At 37.5% G+C, this 15,184-nt stretch overlaps 1 protein-coding gene across 2 annotated transcripts in view; it reads right to left on the reverse strand.

Moving 5' to 3' along the window:
• Positions 1-15,184, reverse strand: part of LOC127432102 (semaphorin-5A-like) — a 205,820-nt gene that overhangs the window by 98,841 nt on the left and 91,795 nt on the right. For both annotated transcript variants that reach the window (XR_007895695.1, XM_051682907.1), the window contains exons 5-9: positions 9,459-9,521; positions 6,823-6,921; positions 3,335-3,548; positions 1,063-1,348; positions 168-303 (exon numbers count right to left, since the gene is read on the reverse strand). Coding sequence is in view for 1 of the 2 variants with exons in the window: in XM_051682907.1 (XP_051538867.1) it covers positions 168-303; positions 1,063-1,348; positions 3,335-3,548; positions 6,823-6,921; positions 9,459-9,521 (798 nt within the window). In the remaining variant the exon portion in view is untranslated. The remainder of the gene's footprint in view (positions 1-167; positions 304-1,062; positions 1,349-3,334; positions 3,549-6,822; positions 6,922-9,458; positions 9,522-15,184) is intronic.

Raw genomic sequence — 15,184 nt, forward strand, 5'->3', positions numbered from 1 at the left:
AATTCAGCACAAAATCTATATTTACTGAAAATAAGTGGACAGATTCAATTATAAGCAAGAGGAAATGAATGTTGAAAAATGATGCAACCAGTTACTAATCATTTTTTAGTTGGAGAAACTTCAGATTTTTAACAGTGTAAAGTGGCTGTCATTCACTGTGTGTTTACCTGGAAGTCAGGGTTGGGATTGGGGTAGGGCAGCCATGCGGAGCGAGAGTTCTCCTGGTACTTGAAAGGCCCACTGAACACTTGGGTAACAGCACTCAGATTAAAGGCACACACTGCTGATGCGGCAATGCTGTTCCTAAGAACAGAGTCAAAGAGGTAGACAGTCAGCACACACAAATACACACTTTTATTTACACCCTGCCAATCATTAAAGCACAGTGGGCCATAATGCGAAAAATGGATCAGTCTTTTGCTGACTGTGATAAAAAGTAACATTACCAGAGAGATAAAACCAAACAAGCTAAAATGTCTCATGGCAAATGTATGATGTCAAAATCATAGTGTCCCCATTTATTTCACACCAAGGCAACTACTATTTAAGTTTCAGAAGAAAATGTCGGTGGTGCTTGTCTGTTCATCACTCCACAGGTCCACAGTTCCACTGGTTATGTGTGTTTGCCAGAATGTTGCTTTACAGTTACTAAGGTGTTCTGGGTGTTTGCTAGGTGGTTGCTTAGTAGCCCAAGTCAAAAGAGCCCACCCCAAGTCTCTTTTGATATGAGGTATATGATATTTTGGTCCATATGACTTGGGTCCCTTCCCTTAATGTAAGTCTGTGGGATTTTTCACCCACTGTATCATCAATCAGGTGAAAACCCATAAACCTTAGTATAAGCAATAGTAATAGTGATGCTTGTCTCTGCCACTAATTAATAGCAGACCTTTGCTGACAGTGCATGCCTTACATTTTCAGAATTTAAATCTTGCTGGAGCTAACAAGCCATAAACTGACCTCTGAGGTATGAAACACTCTGAACTACACAGCAGATGTCTTAAAAACTGACAAATTGCCTGACCAATTTTGAATGTTATGATCAAACAGTGCTTTACTCACACATTTGTGGTGAAGATCCCATAAAGGAGCTCCAGCTCAGGCAGGAAAAATGTTCCCTGCAGCTCATTATAGTTGAATGGAATCTCGCCTGGTCGTGAACAATTAAGTCTGGCCTTCATGAAGGTAGTCCAGGTGTCCTCCAGCAGAAAACGGCCCCCAATGTCATTCTTACAAACTCGGGCGGCACGAGAGAACACCGTCCTGCCGCAATCATGCTCCACCGCATTCTCACGGAAGAAGAAGTAGGTAAAATTGCCGATGTCATAGGAGGAAACGAAGTTGGGCTCTGAGTTTGAGAGAAATGGGAATGGCAGTGATTTATAACACATAGAACACTCATAGAGCCATAGAGCAGCAATTATGGTCTATAGTTTATATGAGTGGATAGATGCTTTTATTAATCTTTTAATTAGGTAATGGACAAAATAATTTGTCATAGGTGAAGAAAGAGTTTAGGTCAAGAAATTATCAAAGTAAGTCTACAGGTTTAAAGCTGAACTGTAATTTTTGCGCCACTAGTGTCAACAAATGGAATAGTAAAAATAATGTTGCTTTTGCTTGAGCCAATGTTGCTCAAACAAACACAAGTAGGCATAGCTGCAGGCCAGAGACTTCCAAATGGGGGCAGAATCTCCAAAAGAGGGTGGGGTTACTCCAAAAGGGGGTTGCGCCAACTCCAAAAGGGGGCGTCACTTCCACTCACGGTTAAAGTTAGGGAAAGGGTTAGGTAAGGGGGCTCTCTATATCTTTAAAGGCAGTTTGGAGCTCCCGCCACTTTTTGGAGCAATGCCTGCAGCTATAGTCTTCTCAACAAACAGGGGTGCATTTCCCATACAATGACGTAACTCACTGCTTAATCACCAAAGTACAATACATCATTGGAGAAATTAAGTAGCTTGTCATGACTGTTTGCCAAAACAGTAGTAACTGTGGCACATCCATCATTTGAACCACATTGGTTCAACAACATAGTCATTACTGATGTTACGCAGAGAGTGGAGTAATCACTTCTGCGAATATTAAATTATAAAATTCATTGACACGTACACAAGAAAGCCGTTTAATGCGAGAATGCTGTTGAAGACAGGAAAGCTGCATGCAATGTGTAGATACATACACTGCAATAGATGGGTTTCCCTCTACATCAAACTTTGGGCTTCCCCCGACGCACTTGAGCACATACACACAAGTGCACTCTTCAAAAACATATAAATGTCACTTATGCGTTAACATTGTGTGTGACAAAACGCTTTCTCGTAACAGTCTTTAATCCCATAAATGGCTGCACTCGAGTTTATGTGATGTTTCAGAACCTCCTCGTAGTCACTATAATGTGGTTCTCGCTCTCGGTGGGGCACGTTGGTGAGTTGTGTGTGGATGCCGCGGAGAATAGCGTGAGCCTCCACATGCACTACTTCTCTGCGGTAACGCGCTCAACAAGCCACGTGATAAGATGCACGGATTGACGGTCTCAGACGTGGAGGCAACTGAGCTTTGTTCTCCACCACCCGGATTGAGGCGAGTCACTATGCCACCACGAGGACTTAGAGCGCATTGGGAATTGGGCATTCCAAATTGTGGAGAAAAAAGTAAAAAATAATGTCCACACAGTAAACTAACAAGGAACTATGCTTCTAACCACAGGTAAAGAGCTGTAGTTCCAACCACACAACTTTGCAATGCTGTTTGCAAATGTTCGTTGGAACGATGAAACTTGCGACCATGGTTGGCTAACAATGCTTTTGGGAAATGCACCCCAGGGAGCAGTATTTTAACACTGAATAAATTACAGACTTCAGCTTTAATTATCATTCTTCATTCAAAACCAATGATCACAATGAGAAAAAGCATAAAAAGATCAACTGCCATGGTCAACTGTATGAGATTCAATGTGATTGACAGTGATATAATTTGATCTTTTCTGCTGAGGAGCTTAGCACATTTGTACAACATGAAGTGAAGAGGAAAAACTAAATTGGCAAAAGCCAATTTTCCAATTTTCTTTTAAAATAAATCAGGTAAAATCCTTCTCTGTCAATATTTTCTGATAATGGCTTAACCCACTTTCAAAGCCATCCACTCAGACAATAATTTTATTTTGGAAGTAGTTTGATCTTGGATGGAAAAATCAAGGTTTTCAATAAAGGAGGCCAAATTTTTTTATTTGAACAAAACCCTTCAGAGTCACCGGATTATTCTGCTATTTATGACTTTGCTATTAATGACAAAATTCAAATGAAATTATATCTCTCATCCCATAGCTCAGGCTTACCATTGAGCCATTTGGAGTTGTACTGGGCAGTGCGCAGAGGAGGGAGTCCTCCTAGACTGCGGTAGATTGCTGGGTCCCTGCCGGAAAAGTCCATTGCTGTGGCAGCATAAAGTTCACCACTAGAAGTGATGAGGGCGGTAGAATTATGCAGAGGGTTATAGGGGCACCTCGCCATTCCACTGATTTGATCGTGGATCTCAGTCAGGTTGGTCAGCTGTGGTGTTGCAGAGAGATAAAAAGTGAATTCAGAGAGATCTCAACACAATAATAATAATAAAAAAAACATATACATTTTCTTAAAACACAGAGAAGCAAAATTGCATAATATATTAAGACAATAATTTTTATTTTATTTTTATTTATTTTTTAACCATAAATCTAACACATTTTTGGGAGGTTTATGTTTAAAACAAGAAACACTAATTTGCCAATGGGACACAATTTTATTTCTCAGGTACAGTATATGTATTTCATTTAAGGATGTTTAGATATTTTTACTGGAAAAAAGACAAAAGCAAATAAAGAAAGGAGCAGACATATGTTTTCCAAAAATCACTTTCTTAATAAGTTAGAAACACTGCATATACACTCCTCTTTTTCATTTATGTTTGATACATTTTGACAGATAAGTGAATTCAAAAATTCTCACCTGACTCACAGTAATTTTGCATGAGCTATTGGTTTATTTAGGGTCTGGGAAGAGAAAATATCCAAAAGCTGGCCATAATTTTCATAACAAACTACCATTGATGGAAATCTTCAAGATGTTTTTCAAGTAATGATGTAATGTTATGCTGTTTGTTGAGCTGATGTGGCAGTGAAAACAATTTTACCATTCAAATCATTTATTATAGCAGAGACACTCGCCCTACTTCCAGCCATGTCATGAGCTATTTTGCGAGATGGCAAAAATGTTTATCTCATTACTCGGTTGTCACGGTTAGTTGCAGCTGCAATGGCTAAATGCTAATCGTTCGCAACACACCCAATCTGTCCTTAGGTGCAGTATATGGCAAAGCCTCAATTCTTGCTTAGCGTGACATTTAGCCAGCACAGGGAAGCTACCATGACAGGGAGGTAATTTCCATTTGTATATGTTAAACACAAGGGATATGCCATCACAGGAACAGTAGAGTACATAGAAAGATAGTTGCAACTTTTCATGCTGGTCTACATTTTTCAATATGATTTCCATTTTCCTTCATGTAGGCAGACAGCCTGACCTTAGAAAAACCCTGACAGTTATCCATTTGCACCACTGGAGAAGTCATTAGAGAATCACATTGGTTTAGAGGATTGCTTCCTTTTTCACAAGGGAGGAGATTTGGGGAGCAGTCAGCTTGGCTCCTTTGTGAGCAAAGCCAAATTCTGTTCATCATATTTAAAAATATTTCACAACATGAGCAAAAATGGCTGGCTGACAGAGCAGTTGTCTGCCATAAAAATTCCTTGCAATCAAAAAGACTAACCCTATCTAATATTTGAAAAATCCAATTAGAGTTTGTTATAACTAAACTAGAAAAGGCAATGGTACTCCTACCTTCCAGTTTTATATATATATGGTATGAATAAGTAGAACAATAATAACTTAACGGCTTTCTGATTCAGCAGGCCTAATATATCTCAAGCAGCAGTAAATTTACAAGCAGTTAAACAACGTATATATAGCAAAGTACCACACCAAAAGGAATTTATTTTAAAGAAAGATAACACAAACGCACTTTCAAGCATAAAGTTTCACAAAAAGAAGTTACGCCTCAAATTGTATAATAATGAATATATTGTTTAAAATGAGGGCAAAAAGTATTTGTACACTTTCTGTACAAATGTCCATTTTTACTGTGATGAACTACACCTTTGGTTACCATTACTCCTAACCCTAACCCTATCTCTATACATCCACTAAAAATCACATTGGGACCAATTGGTTAAAAGTAATAACAAAAACGGCAAAAAACAGTGAAATTATCTCTGAAAAATGGTCTATTGTCAAATAAATTTATACATTTTCAAGTGAGACTTAAGTGTCCAAAATTGTCAAAATTCTTTTTGGGACCACAGTTTCTATGTAGCTAGAGATGTCACACCTTTAGAGAATATCATATTTTAATAACAGGAAATCTGACACACTTTTTTTTGTTACAACCATATCAGTCTTTCTTGAAGGCAGCTTAGATCCTGTGTGGCCTCACTTGAATGCTTTTATCTTACAAGCAGCTGATGGGCCACAACACTTGCCCTGTGTAATCAATGTAAAGGGGGATTATCCTTGATGTTGGCTCTAAGAAAGCCTCTGCGAATGGCTGGAATTCTCTTGGCTTCCTTCTGGACCTAAAGCCCATTTAGCTGGCAGTGAAGTCTAGCAAATTTGCATGTTTGGCAAGGCGAGGCAGTCTTTTGAAGCGGCAGTGCCAGGGAGATACTTCTGCCTGAGACAACGCTTAAAAGGATGTGCCTTTTCTGGGTGCAAAGAAAGATGAAAGGCGTTTATTGATGGAACACCTTCTAACAAATGGCATTCGGAAGCCTTTGTAGATATGGACACGCTACCCATAATGCACATTAATGGAGTGAGTTGAAAGATGCCTCTTCAAGACACAGGCAGCTGTGTTTGCGCTACACACTGAGCAACTTTACAACCTTGATAGCCGTTTGTTTAAGATGCAGCTTTATAGGCGGCATTACAAGGACACAAAGGAGTGTGTTACTGACTCTTTGCTCATTCCTTCCTGGCTCGATGAAGTACTAAGTCCTTTCCTGCTGGCACGAGGTACTTGTGATGGTAAATCCCTAGGGTGATTCAGCTTTAAGTCAATAATTCCTGCCATCCATCAAAGAGCCACCAAGGAGATGATTGTCATTTTATACGAGCCAAATGCCATCATCATTATCAGTTTTGAGGAAAGGATTGAAGAGTAATCCAGTCATTCAAATTCAGGAATTCATGCACAAGAGACTGAATGAAGAGTATGAGATTGTGAAGGAGAATAATAGGGAATGTCAGTAAATGTTCTTGGCAGGGATGCTTATCTTTCAATCAGTTGCACTGAGTAACACTTATTGTGATAGGTAGTATGCTGCAACCCATGCATTGGATACATTTGTCACAGATAAGGTGCAAATGCTTGCACAGTAGTGTGAAACTTTTTTAGTGTGAACTTTCCACAAAAAACACGGGAGTATACAGATACTGCAAGCACCCACATTATATAAAAAAAGAAAAAAAAAAAAAGAAAAGCTTAGCCTAGTCCTCAAGAAAGCTTTTTCTAAGGTGAAGCACTATTGTCAACAAAACTGTTATTGAAATAAACCACAGACTTTTGGTAGAAATGCCACATGCTATGCTACACAACCCACTCAGCAAAGAAAATGTCAAAAGAGGTCAGTGTGGGAGAGAGCAAAGCACAAAGCTGTCTTTCTAACATCAGGATATGTTACCTCTGCATTATATTTGCACTGCATGAAGTGCGTTACTGTGTTTACTTTACCGTTCGATTGGTGCAAATGGGAGTAAATGCATTTGTTCCGCAGGTAAAGAGCCTGTCTCCATTGACCAGCAGTACACGGATATAATTCTGGCACTCTTCCTGTGAAAAGATAAAAAATAAAAAAATAAAAACAGAAGAAAACTGCATATAAGCAAAGTTGTTTAAGGCAAGTCAGTCCACTCGGTGGCCATTCTGGTAACATACCAGGGCAGCTGTTTTGTATGTAGGTAAGAGGCATACAAGCTCTTATTTACTTGAATGGGGAAAGGCAGAAATCTCCAAACATGTTTGTCAAGATTATGTCACATCCAAATTACATCTGAATATGCAATTCAATCCGACAATGTTATCAATATTTAGTTCTTCTTTGGCTAAAATAATGCTTAAAAATTGTATTTAGCTGGCCCAGTTAATGTTCAAACAGTGTGCGTTCTAGAGTAAACAAATGCTATAAAAAAAGGTAACTGGCTCTTTAAACAGAAAGGCAGGACTTCCCATTCCTTCAGCCGCCATTTTGAGCATTACAGTTTTTTTCTATTCCCTTTTTTTAAATTTACAAATGGTCCATTTCATTCTCTTACATGGTCTCTGATATAAACGCTAGCAAAAGTTTTGATTTCAACTCTAAGCACTGCATATGCAAAATTTGGAAAATTATAAGGCTGTCAATTGTTTAAAACTTTTAATTGAATTAATTTCATGACATACCAACTGACCCATCGTTAGCCAAGCTAAATGTAGTTTAAACTTTGAAAATTTTGTCACCAGATCCCTGCTTTTTGTTGTGCTTCGTCCAGCTCGAGTCCTGTCTCACCAGTTCTCAGTCTGTGGAAGTTCTGCTAGTGCCTTCTGTCGAGGCCACCTGCTAACGCGTCTCAGAAAACATTAAGTTACATGTACTTCAAGCTTGAATTGCTCTGGATACGTACTTTTACTATGGAATTTATGTACGGGTCAGGAGGAATGATTAATTGCATTATTTTAAAAATACATAATTAATCCCACTACTAATGCTTTAAATTGACAGCCCTAAAAATTATATTTGACTCTGAGACAGCTTCCAAAAATGTAAAGCCAGGAGCAATGTTACATTTGTCCTCGAATCAGATTTATAGCTATATAAAACCAGCTGCAGGACTTGCCTTTCACTATACTGCTTCAGTTCAGTGTTTTTCCAAGGCTTTTTTAGAATTTAGAGGCCAGTAAATCACGCTTGTCTCAGGTACTTGAAACCCTGTCACCCCTTCTCTTTGTGTTGATTTAAGGGTGTTCCAAGGCAGAGCTGGAGGGGTCTACTTTTTACCCTCATCAAGCCGTTCATTTCTCTGCACTAAGCTGAGTCTCGAAAAGAAAAGCGTGATTTACATTTGCTAATGCAATTTGGCCTGGGAGGCAATGCATTGCTGTATGTGTAAATAAACTGAGATTTAATATGACTACCACATCTAGATGTGACATGTTTATGAAAACTGCTGACAGATGGCTACACTCCATAGTGTTATATAGTAGCTGTTATGCACTGCTTGCATTATAAAGAGAGCGAAGTGTATACAACACCATCCACTCTGTCAAAAGCTTTCCTTTGTTCTCGAAGCAACAGTCTCAAGGAAACCAGATGCAGAAGTTGAAAAAGACAATAACTCAAATATGTTACTTGGCTGTTTTGAAAAAAATAAAATAAAATGCATTTTGCTTTGTGATGTGTAAAATAACCAGAAATGACTATAGACTTTAAAGGTGTAGACCAGAGTGTAATCTCTGCGGCATTAGTGACAAATGTTCTGATAGCACCACAGTGCTTACACCTTTTGGTGAATTTCTTGCTTCTTACTCATTTCTTCGGATTTCTTACTTCTCAGTTATTTCTGCCAATAGCTTATTATACTGCCCTACAAATGCAAAATGTAGTAACTATGCCAACACTCTCTGAATATTAAGCTGTGACAGGAGAAAGTATTTTAACAAAAAAGATGTACTTAACCTCCAAGTCTATTCTGAGCTACCATATGTGCCGTCGATACAGAAAGGCTCCATAATTCCAAGCAAGTTATGACAGCCACCTCCCTGGATAAGGTGGCTGCAATTCTGAATTACAATCACATGTTGGCCGAACTTATTATGGGTCTCCGACCCCATTTCATAAGCGAATTAAAAAAACACTCGTGGGGCCATTAGCACTGGCTTAAACCACATTGGGCCAATAGAAATACACCTTGGGGTTTGGCCGAGGCTGCAAGGACGGCTGGCCATCTCACACATAGTCCCTATCCTGCTCCCATTTGACTTAGAATGGCTTAGCTTAGTGTAGTGTACTATAAGGCAAAGGAGGGCTCTTTGTCACATGTTTGACAGAGCTAGAGTAAGTGAAATATTAAGGTGACTTAAGAAGCAGTTTGCAGCACAAATCTGATCTGATTCAGTTAGAAAACACAAGGGAGCCAGTACAATTTCACAGAAAAGTGGAAGTGGGAATGCATAAGCAAGAACAGTTTCATAAATAATGGGTCTGCTGTTTTAGGATGTAGGGCGATTGCTTTCTTAAGTATAGGTAACATAGTTAATCATAAAAACAACCTTCGTTTTAACCAAAAGTACAACATATTAGGTATTGAATGAGAATGTGGAAATTAACTCACCTCTGATTTGCCTCGACTGAAACAGGCTCCTTTGGTAAACTCATCACAATGCCATTCTGCCCCCTGTAAACAGACAAATGAAGAAATATATCCTGAAATGACATGTTTTGCATTCATAGTAGGGGTGACTTTTTTTTTGTGACATTTTTTATATGTCCTGTATTTTTCTTCTGCTGTCAGAAGTTTTGATACCTTTGAATTTAAACCTGATTGATTTTATATCTTTATATAGAGGTTTTTAGTTGAAATCAGAATCAGATTTGCCAAGTATATCAAAGGAATTTGTCTTGGTGACAGAAGCTTCCAGTGCACAAACAATTCAGCAACAAGACATAGATAATAATAATAATAATAATAATAATAATAATAATAATAATAGAATAAAAATAAAAAATGGATAGAAAATAAAGTATATACAGAAATACACAATAAGACAATATATATATATATATATATATATATATATATATATATATATATATATATATATATATATATATATATATATATATATACAAAAAAAGTTTACATGAACAACAGATGTTCACACTGTTGCTGGTATTTTATCTTGGCTGTGAGGTCAGGGGCAATTGAAACACATGTTATTAAAAACAATGTATGATTACACTGAAAGATAAAATCTTTGAAATATGTAATGAAATTACAGTATTTCATTTAAGTATCTAGTTGAAGACTAGTTGAATATAACTAATTTTACATAACTACAATAAAGTAATCTCATAGACTTTTGTTTTAAACACATATAATCCCAGCCAACTAGAATAACTGGTAACATATACAGGTAAAAAACTATTTAGTAATATTAACATTAAGCCAATGATGTTATTACTTGGAGGAGTGCTCTTATTTAAGACACCGTGGGTTAATACCATATAGGACCGACTTTATATTTGGTGTCTTTAACTACTATGTACTTCAGAATTTAATACAATGTACTTATTATGTACATATGCATTGCATTGTACTTACATTTAAAGTACCTGCATTTAATTACATCTGTAGGTACACTGTTAATCTTACCTCTAAACCTAACCCTACCCTACCCCAAACCTTATCCTAAAAGTCATTAACTGATTAGGCAGCAAGGCAGCAAAGCAGTTGCCTACTCTTTCGGATGCTGCCATAGACTGTGTGTTATGAAGGAAAATATAAATAATATTAGAATAGCCCCTCCCCTACATGGTCATAGATCAGGCAATGGTGTGTTTTATTCATTAACAACAGGAAAAAAGAAAAGAAAAAAAAAACAGATCTGTATTTGTTACACCAGACAATTGATCTGTGCTTTAATTGATTCTTAAACAGTGTGATGTAAGATATAATGCAAAAGAAACTCTTTTTTAAAATTCTAATCCTTTCTCTGTTCAGCCAGGTATTATTGATTTTCACTGGAAAGAGGGCAGATCTCGCATGATAATCACTTGTATTCAGCTCACTGGTGTTCTGGAAACAACAACAGTCCTTTCAGAGGCAGTATGGAGCGTCCTTCACTGAGAGAGAAGCGTCCTGAAGACAATGACTGCGTGCACAGACTATAGCCGCATTCACATCTCATCACTGGCACAGAACTGCTGGATAATGCCAAGTCTGATGTTTGGAACTGCCTCCAAATGGATTCTAATTTCGGTTGACCTCCTTGCATTTACTGACCATGGTATCTCTGGCTCAGATTCAATTTTAAGCTTGCCAAGTGAAAGCGGTCAGCAAACTATCAAAAAACAATTAAGGAAAATGTTTCAAAGGCATAACAACCATTTTTATCTTCTTCAGAACTGAATTAATTTGAAATTATCATTCCCTAAGGAGGCACAAGTCTGGCTAGACAGTAATCTCATTTTGAAGTGATATAGAGTACACCAGAACCCCTGTGGCTGCTGTCTCTTTTCTGGGAGCAGCCAGAAGAATCTTCTATCACAGCTTTATGAGATGAGATTCTTATGTCACACAGGCCTAAGGCTGAACAGGAAATATTGCACTCATTCCTTGATGCATGGCCCTTTGCGAACAAAGACTAATATTAAGTAAAAAAAATAAATAAAAAAAAAATCCAGATTTTTCATTCCCTCTGGCCAATGGGGAATCTTACCGATGACATTTAGAAGACGCTAGGGTGTGAATGTGCAAATGCAGGATTGAAAATCTGTTGTCTTGCCCAGTCATGCTGCTGAATAAGTTCCCCCAAGAGGCCCATTCATGACAAATCTCCACTGCAAGGCGGGGAAATAGGCTTATCTCCCATTGAGGGACAGAGGCACAGGGAAACTCACATCCGGGAGAATGATGATTTAATGTGTCAATATAACCATTAACAACTGATATAGCACCTTCTGCCTGACAAACCAGCACCACATTGAGAGGTGGGAATCTGCAGAGACCAGGCAATATAATATTATATTGATATCTGAGTTTGCAATACAATAGTATTATGATTCTTTATGTATAGCATATTACAATTTAAAACTGTATTTTGCAGTATTTTTCTTACTTGTTGCTCATTCATCTTCACTGGAGGTCGGAGCTTTGCGCTACAACTGCTGAACTTGCTACTTTACTTCATCATAGAGCAATATAATTAGCGTAGCACAAAGGCACGTCAGTGTCAGTATAAAAAAAAATACGGGAGGGATTACAGTGTTATGAGTTCAAACAGTGCAATACTTAAAAATATCTACCCCAAGTGATCTCATGAACTTTGTTACCGAACAGGTCTCGCAAACAGCATGGAGCCTTAGTCACAGAAAAACAGACTTCCTGCTTATGTCCCAGGAAAGAAACCAGCTATTTTGAGGGCAGTCACTTATACAAACTGCACATCAGCAGAATGGTTCAGAGTGCATTGCGGGTTTGTGCATTGCGGGATTGTATGTGCTTGCACAAACTGCTTAGATGTAGAAGTCAACACTTGAGGTGTTGTGTTTAGCTCAGCAAAATGGAGTAAAATGTAAATTAAGTGCAATTGCTAAAACCATTATCTTGACAAATTAGGTTAAATTAAGCTTTTGGAAATTGCATTATGAATTTCCCAGATAGTCTATACAGTTTTATTCTTTGGTAGCCATCATTTATCAGCTGAGCTAATTAATGGTGTAATAATGCTGAACTTAAGCCATTAACAACTTGAATGTTATTTGCTCTGTGCAATTCTTTTACATCAGACATTTTTCCAAAGGGGCAGTGGTGGCTCAGCAGTTAAGGCTCTGGGTTACTGATCAGAAGGTCAGGGGTTCAAGCCCCAGCACCACCAAGATGCCACTGTTGGGCCCTTGAGCAAGGCCCTTGACCCTATCTGCTCCAGGGGCACTGTATCATGGCTGACCCTGCACTCTGACCCCCAGCTTAGCTGGGATATGTGAAAAAAAAAGAATTTCACTGTATATGTGCAAATGTATATTTGTGATAAATAAATATAATTTATTATTAATTAATTACAAAGGTGAATAATAAGGGGCGAGGCAGGTAGACAGCAACACAGCAGAAATTTGAGTTCTTTTAAGAAAACATGCTCCTCTATTTCTCACTAATAAGGGCAACTGGAATCAGCAGTTTATGTTTGGGGTTTATATTGGGAAGCAGGTTTAATATATGCAGTAAACCCCCATTGATGTCTTTTTCTGCAGTTGTAATTTCACTTGCACCATACTGTAATCAAATTCATTGTGTTTACTAAAACATTATGCAACATAATGATCCTATTAAAATATTTAATCTATCATCAGTGATAAATAATGGACTTCTCATTACCAACATCACATAAGTGTATGTTAAAATACCATAAAAAATTAGGTAGCAACATCAATGTGGGAAAAATAATGTATAAATAAAATTACACGTTTTAAAAAGGGCCTATAAACACAGCTCCTGGAAAAATATATATAAAAAATAAACAAATATAAATACCCATATCTATAAAGTATTAACACATAGGCCTACCTCTTAGAGAGCAGATTTTGCAGATGGCATAGTTTGGTAATTTTTCAGATTAATTGCTCATATTTTCACTTTGTGCAAGTTTTTTTTTTTTTTTTTTTTTTTTTTTTTGTCGGCAGAGTTTTAAGTACTTCCCAGGTTATTGTTAAGAAAATGTGACAAGCCCTATGCTTTGACAAGTGCTGTTTCTGCCATCCATTAATCATAGTAAGCCTCAGCAACTCAAATAGCCTTATTTTCTGCATCTCTGTGAAGTGTGAGCATTATTTAGCAAGGTGTGCGATCAGTGTCTAATAAAACCGCAATAGGAAGCAGCACTGGAGTTCCCAGCAATGCATTGCGGTATGAATAAATTATGTAAGTTACTATGCACTATACTGTAGCTTTACTGTTTGCCGATTTTATATACACTGCTATTATTGTAATTGTTGTAACTTTCAGTTATTTGTCATTTGGTGATTATTCAGAGCTGATCATGTTGTTTTGGTTATCACCGCCATTGTGATTTGTATGTTAAATGATGAGGTCCACATGCCGTGATCTTACTGATTGTGTGAGCTATGGAATACCATGAGCCAAAGCAAATTTAAAAATTCAGGTTGCTGATGTTTCTTAAAATTATGATGAAATAATCATGAACTATTCACTTGTTTGTGGGCCCCCTAGGCATTTCAGGGCCCTGGGTGGCCTCCTATGTTGCCTATAGGATGGGCTGGTTCTACCTGTTATTGGCCATTTTATATTAATGTGTTAGGATGCCTTGTTGCTGATATTACTGAACATCAGTGTTTTTTTATCATTTTGCTGTTGCCACCATTTTATAAAAAGGCCACCCCAGGCTGTGCGTTAAAGTGCTTTTACCATGATTAGGCATAACGAGAAGTGGCTTACTGCTTTTAATGTAAATGTTTACCAGTACCGCGTACAGTATATAATAATACCAAGGAGTAAGTAAAACAAAATAGAAAACTATTTAACACAATACATTACTATTTACGTTTAAAAAAAAAAAAAAAAAAATCAAAGTGTTGTAAAAACTGGTTAGAGAGAATAAACAAGCAGTTGCATAACTTTCACCATGAACTGCAGAACAAAGAAAAGATCTAAAGTTATTTGAAAACACTTTAATGTTTCTACTGTTTAGCCTTTGCTGCACAGATAGACTTGATCTATTGTTCCAGATGGGCTGGTGCAGACCCTATAACTGAGCAGTCATTGTGAAGACAGGTGGGCCAGAGAGACCCAGTCGGCACAGTGTGGGCCGAGTCACCCACCACACGGCTCTCTCAGAATTCTGCTTGGAATTTACCATAGACATTGACAATTATACATTGCCAAGACAACCATGCATAAGTAATTTCAAGCATTCTATTGTGCATGACTGTATTATCTGAATTTAAGAATGCAACCACAGGCATGCTTTGAGTATTCTATGAATTCCGCCTATTTCACCAATTGTTATACTAATGAATTCTGCAAGGCAGCTGTACACAGATAACAAAGTACTACTTCTACCTCATTTTAAGAGTTACATATTTTATATGGCTATATATTCCTACATTTTCATAATTATGATGCATTGAAGCCTGGAATATTAAAGTTTCTCAACAAATATACAATCTTGCCCTGCAATCTATTATAAAATTCTAGCCAAAAGTGATCTTTTATCAAAACCTAATACATCTCCACTCATTATATATGTAAATGGAAAAAAGTCCCCGTAGCTTTTACTGAGCATGTTCCTAAGTAGCTATTATCAGACTGTAATTGGCTAATAG

Source organism: Myxocyprinus asiaticus, chromosome 41, assembly GCF_019703515.2.
Source record: "Myxocyprinus asiaticus isolate MX2 ecotype Aquarium Trade chromosome 41, UBuf_Myxa_2, whole genome shotgun sequence".
NCBI classification, from domain to species: domain Eukaryota; kingdom Metazoa; phylum Chordata; class Actinopteri; order Cypriniformes; family Catostomidae; genus Myxocyprinus; species Myxocyprinus asiaticus.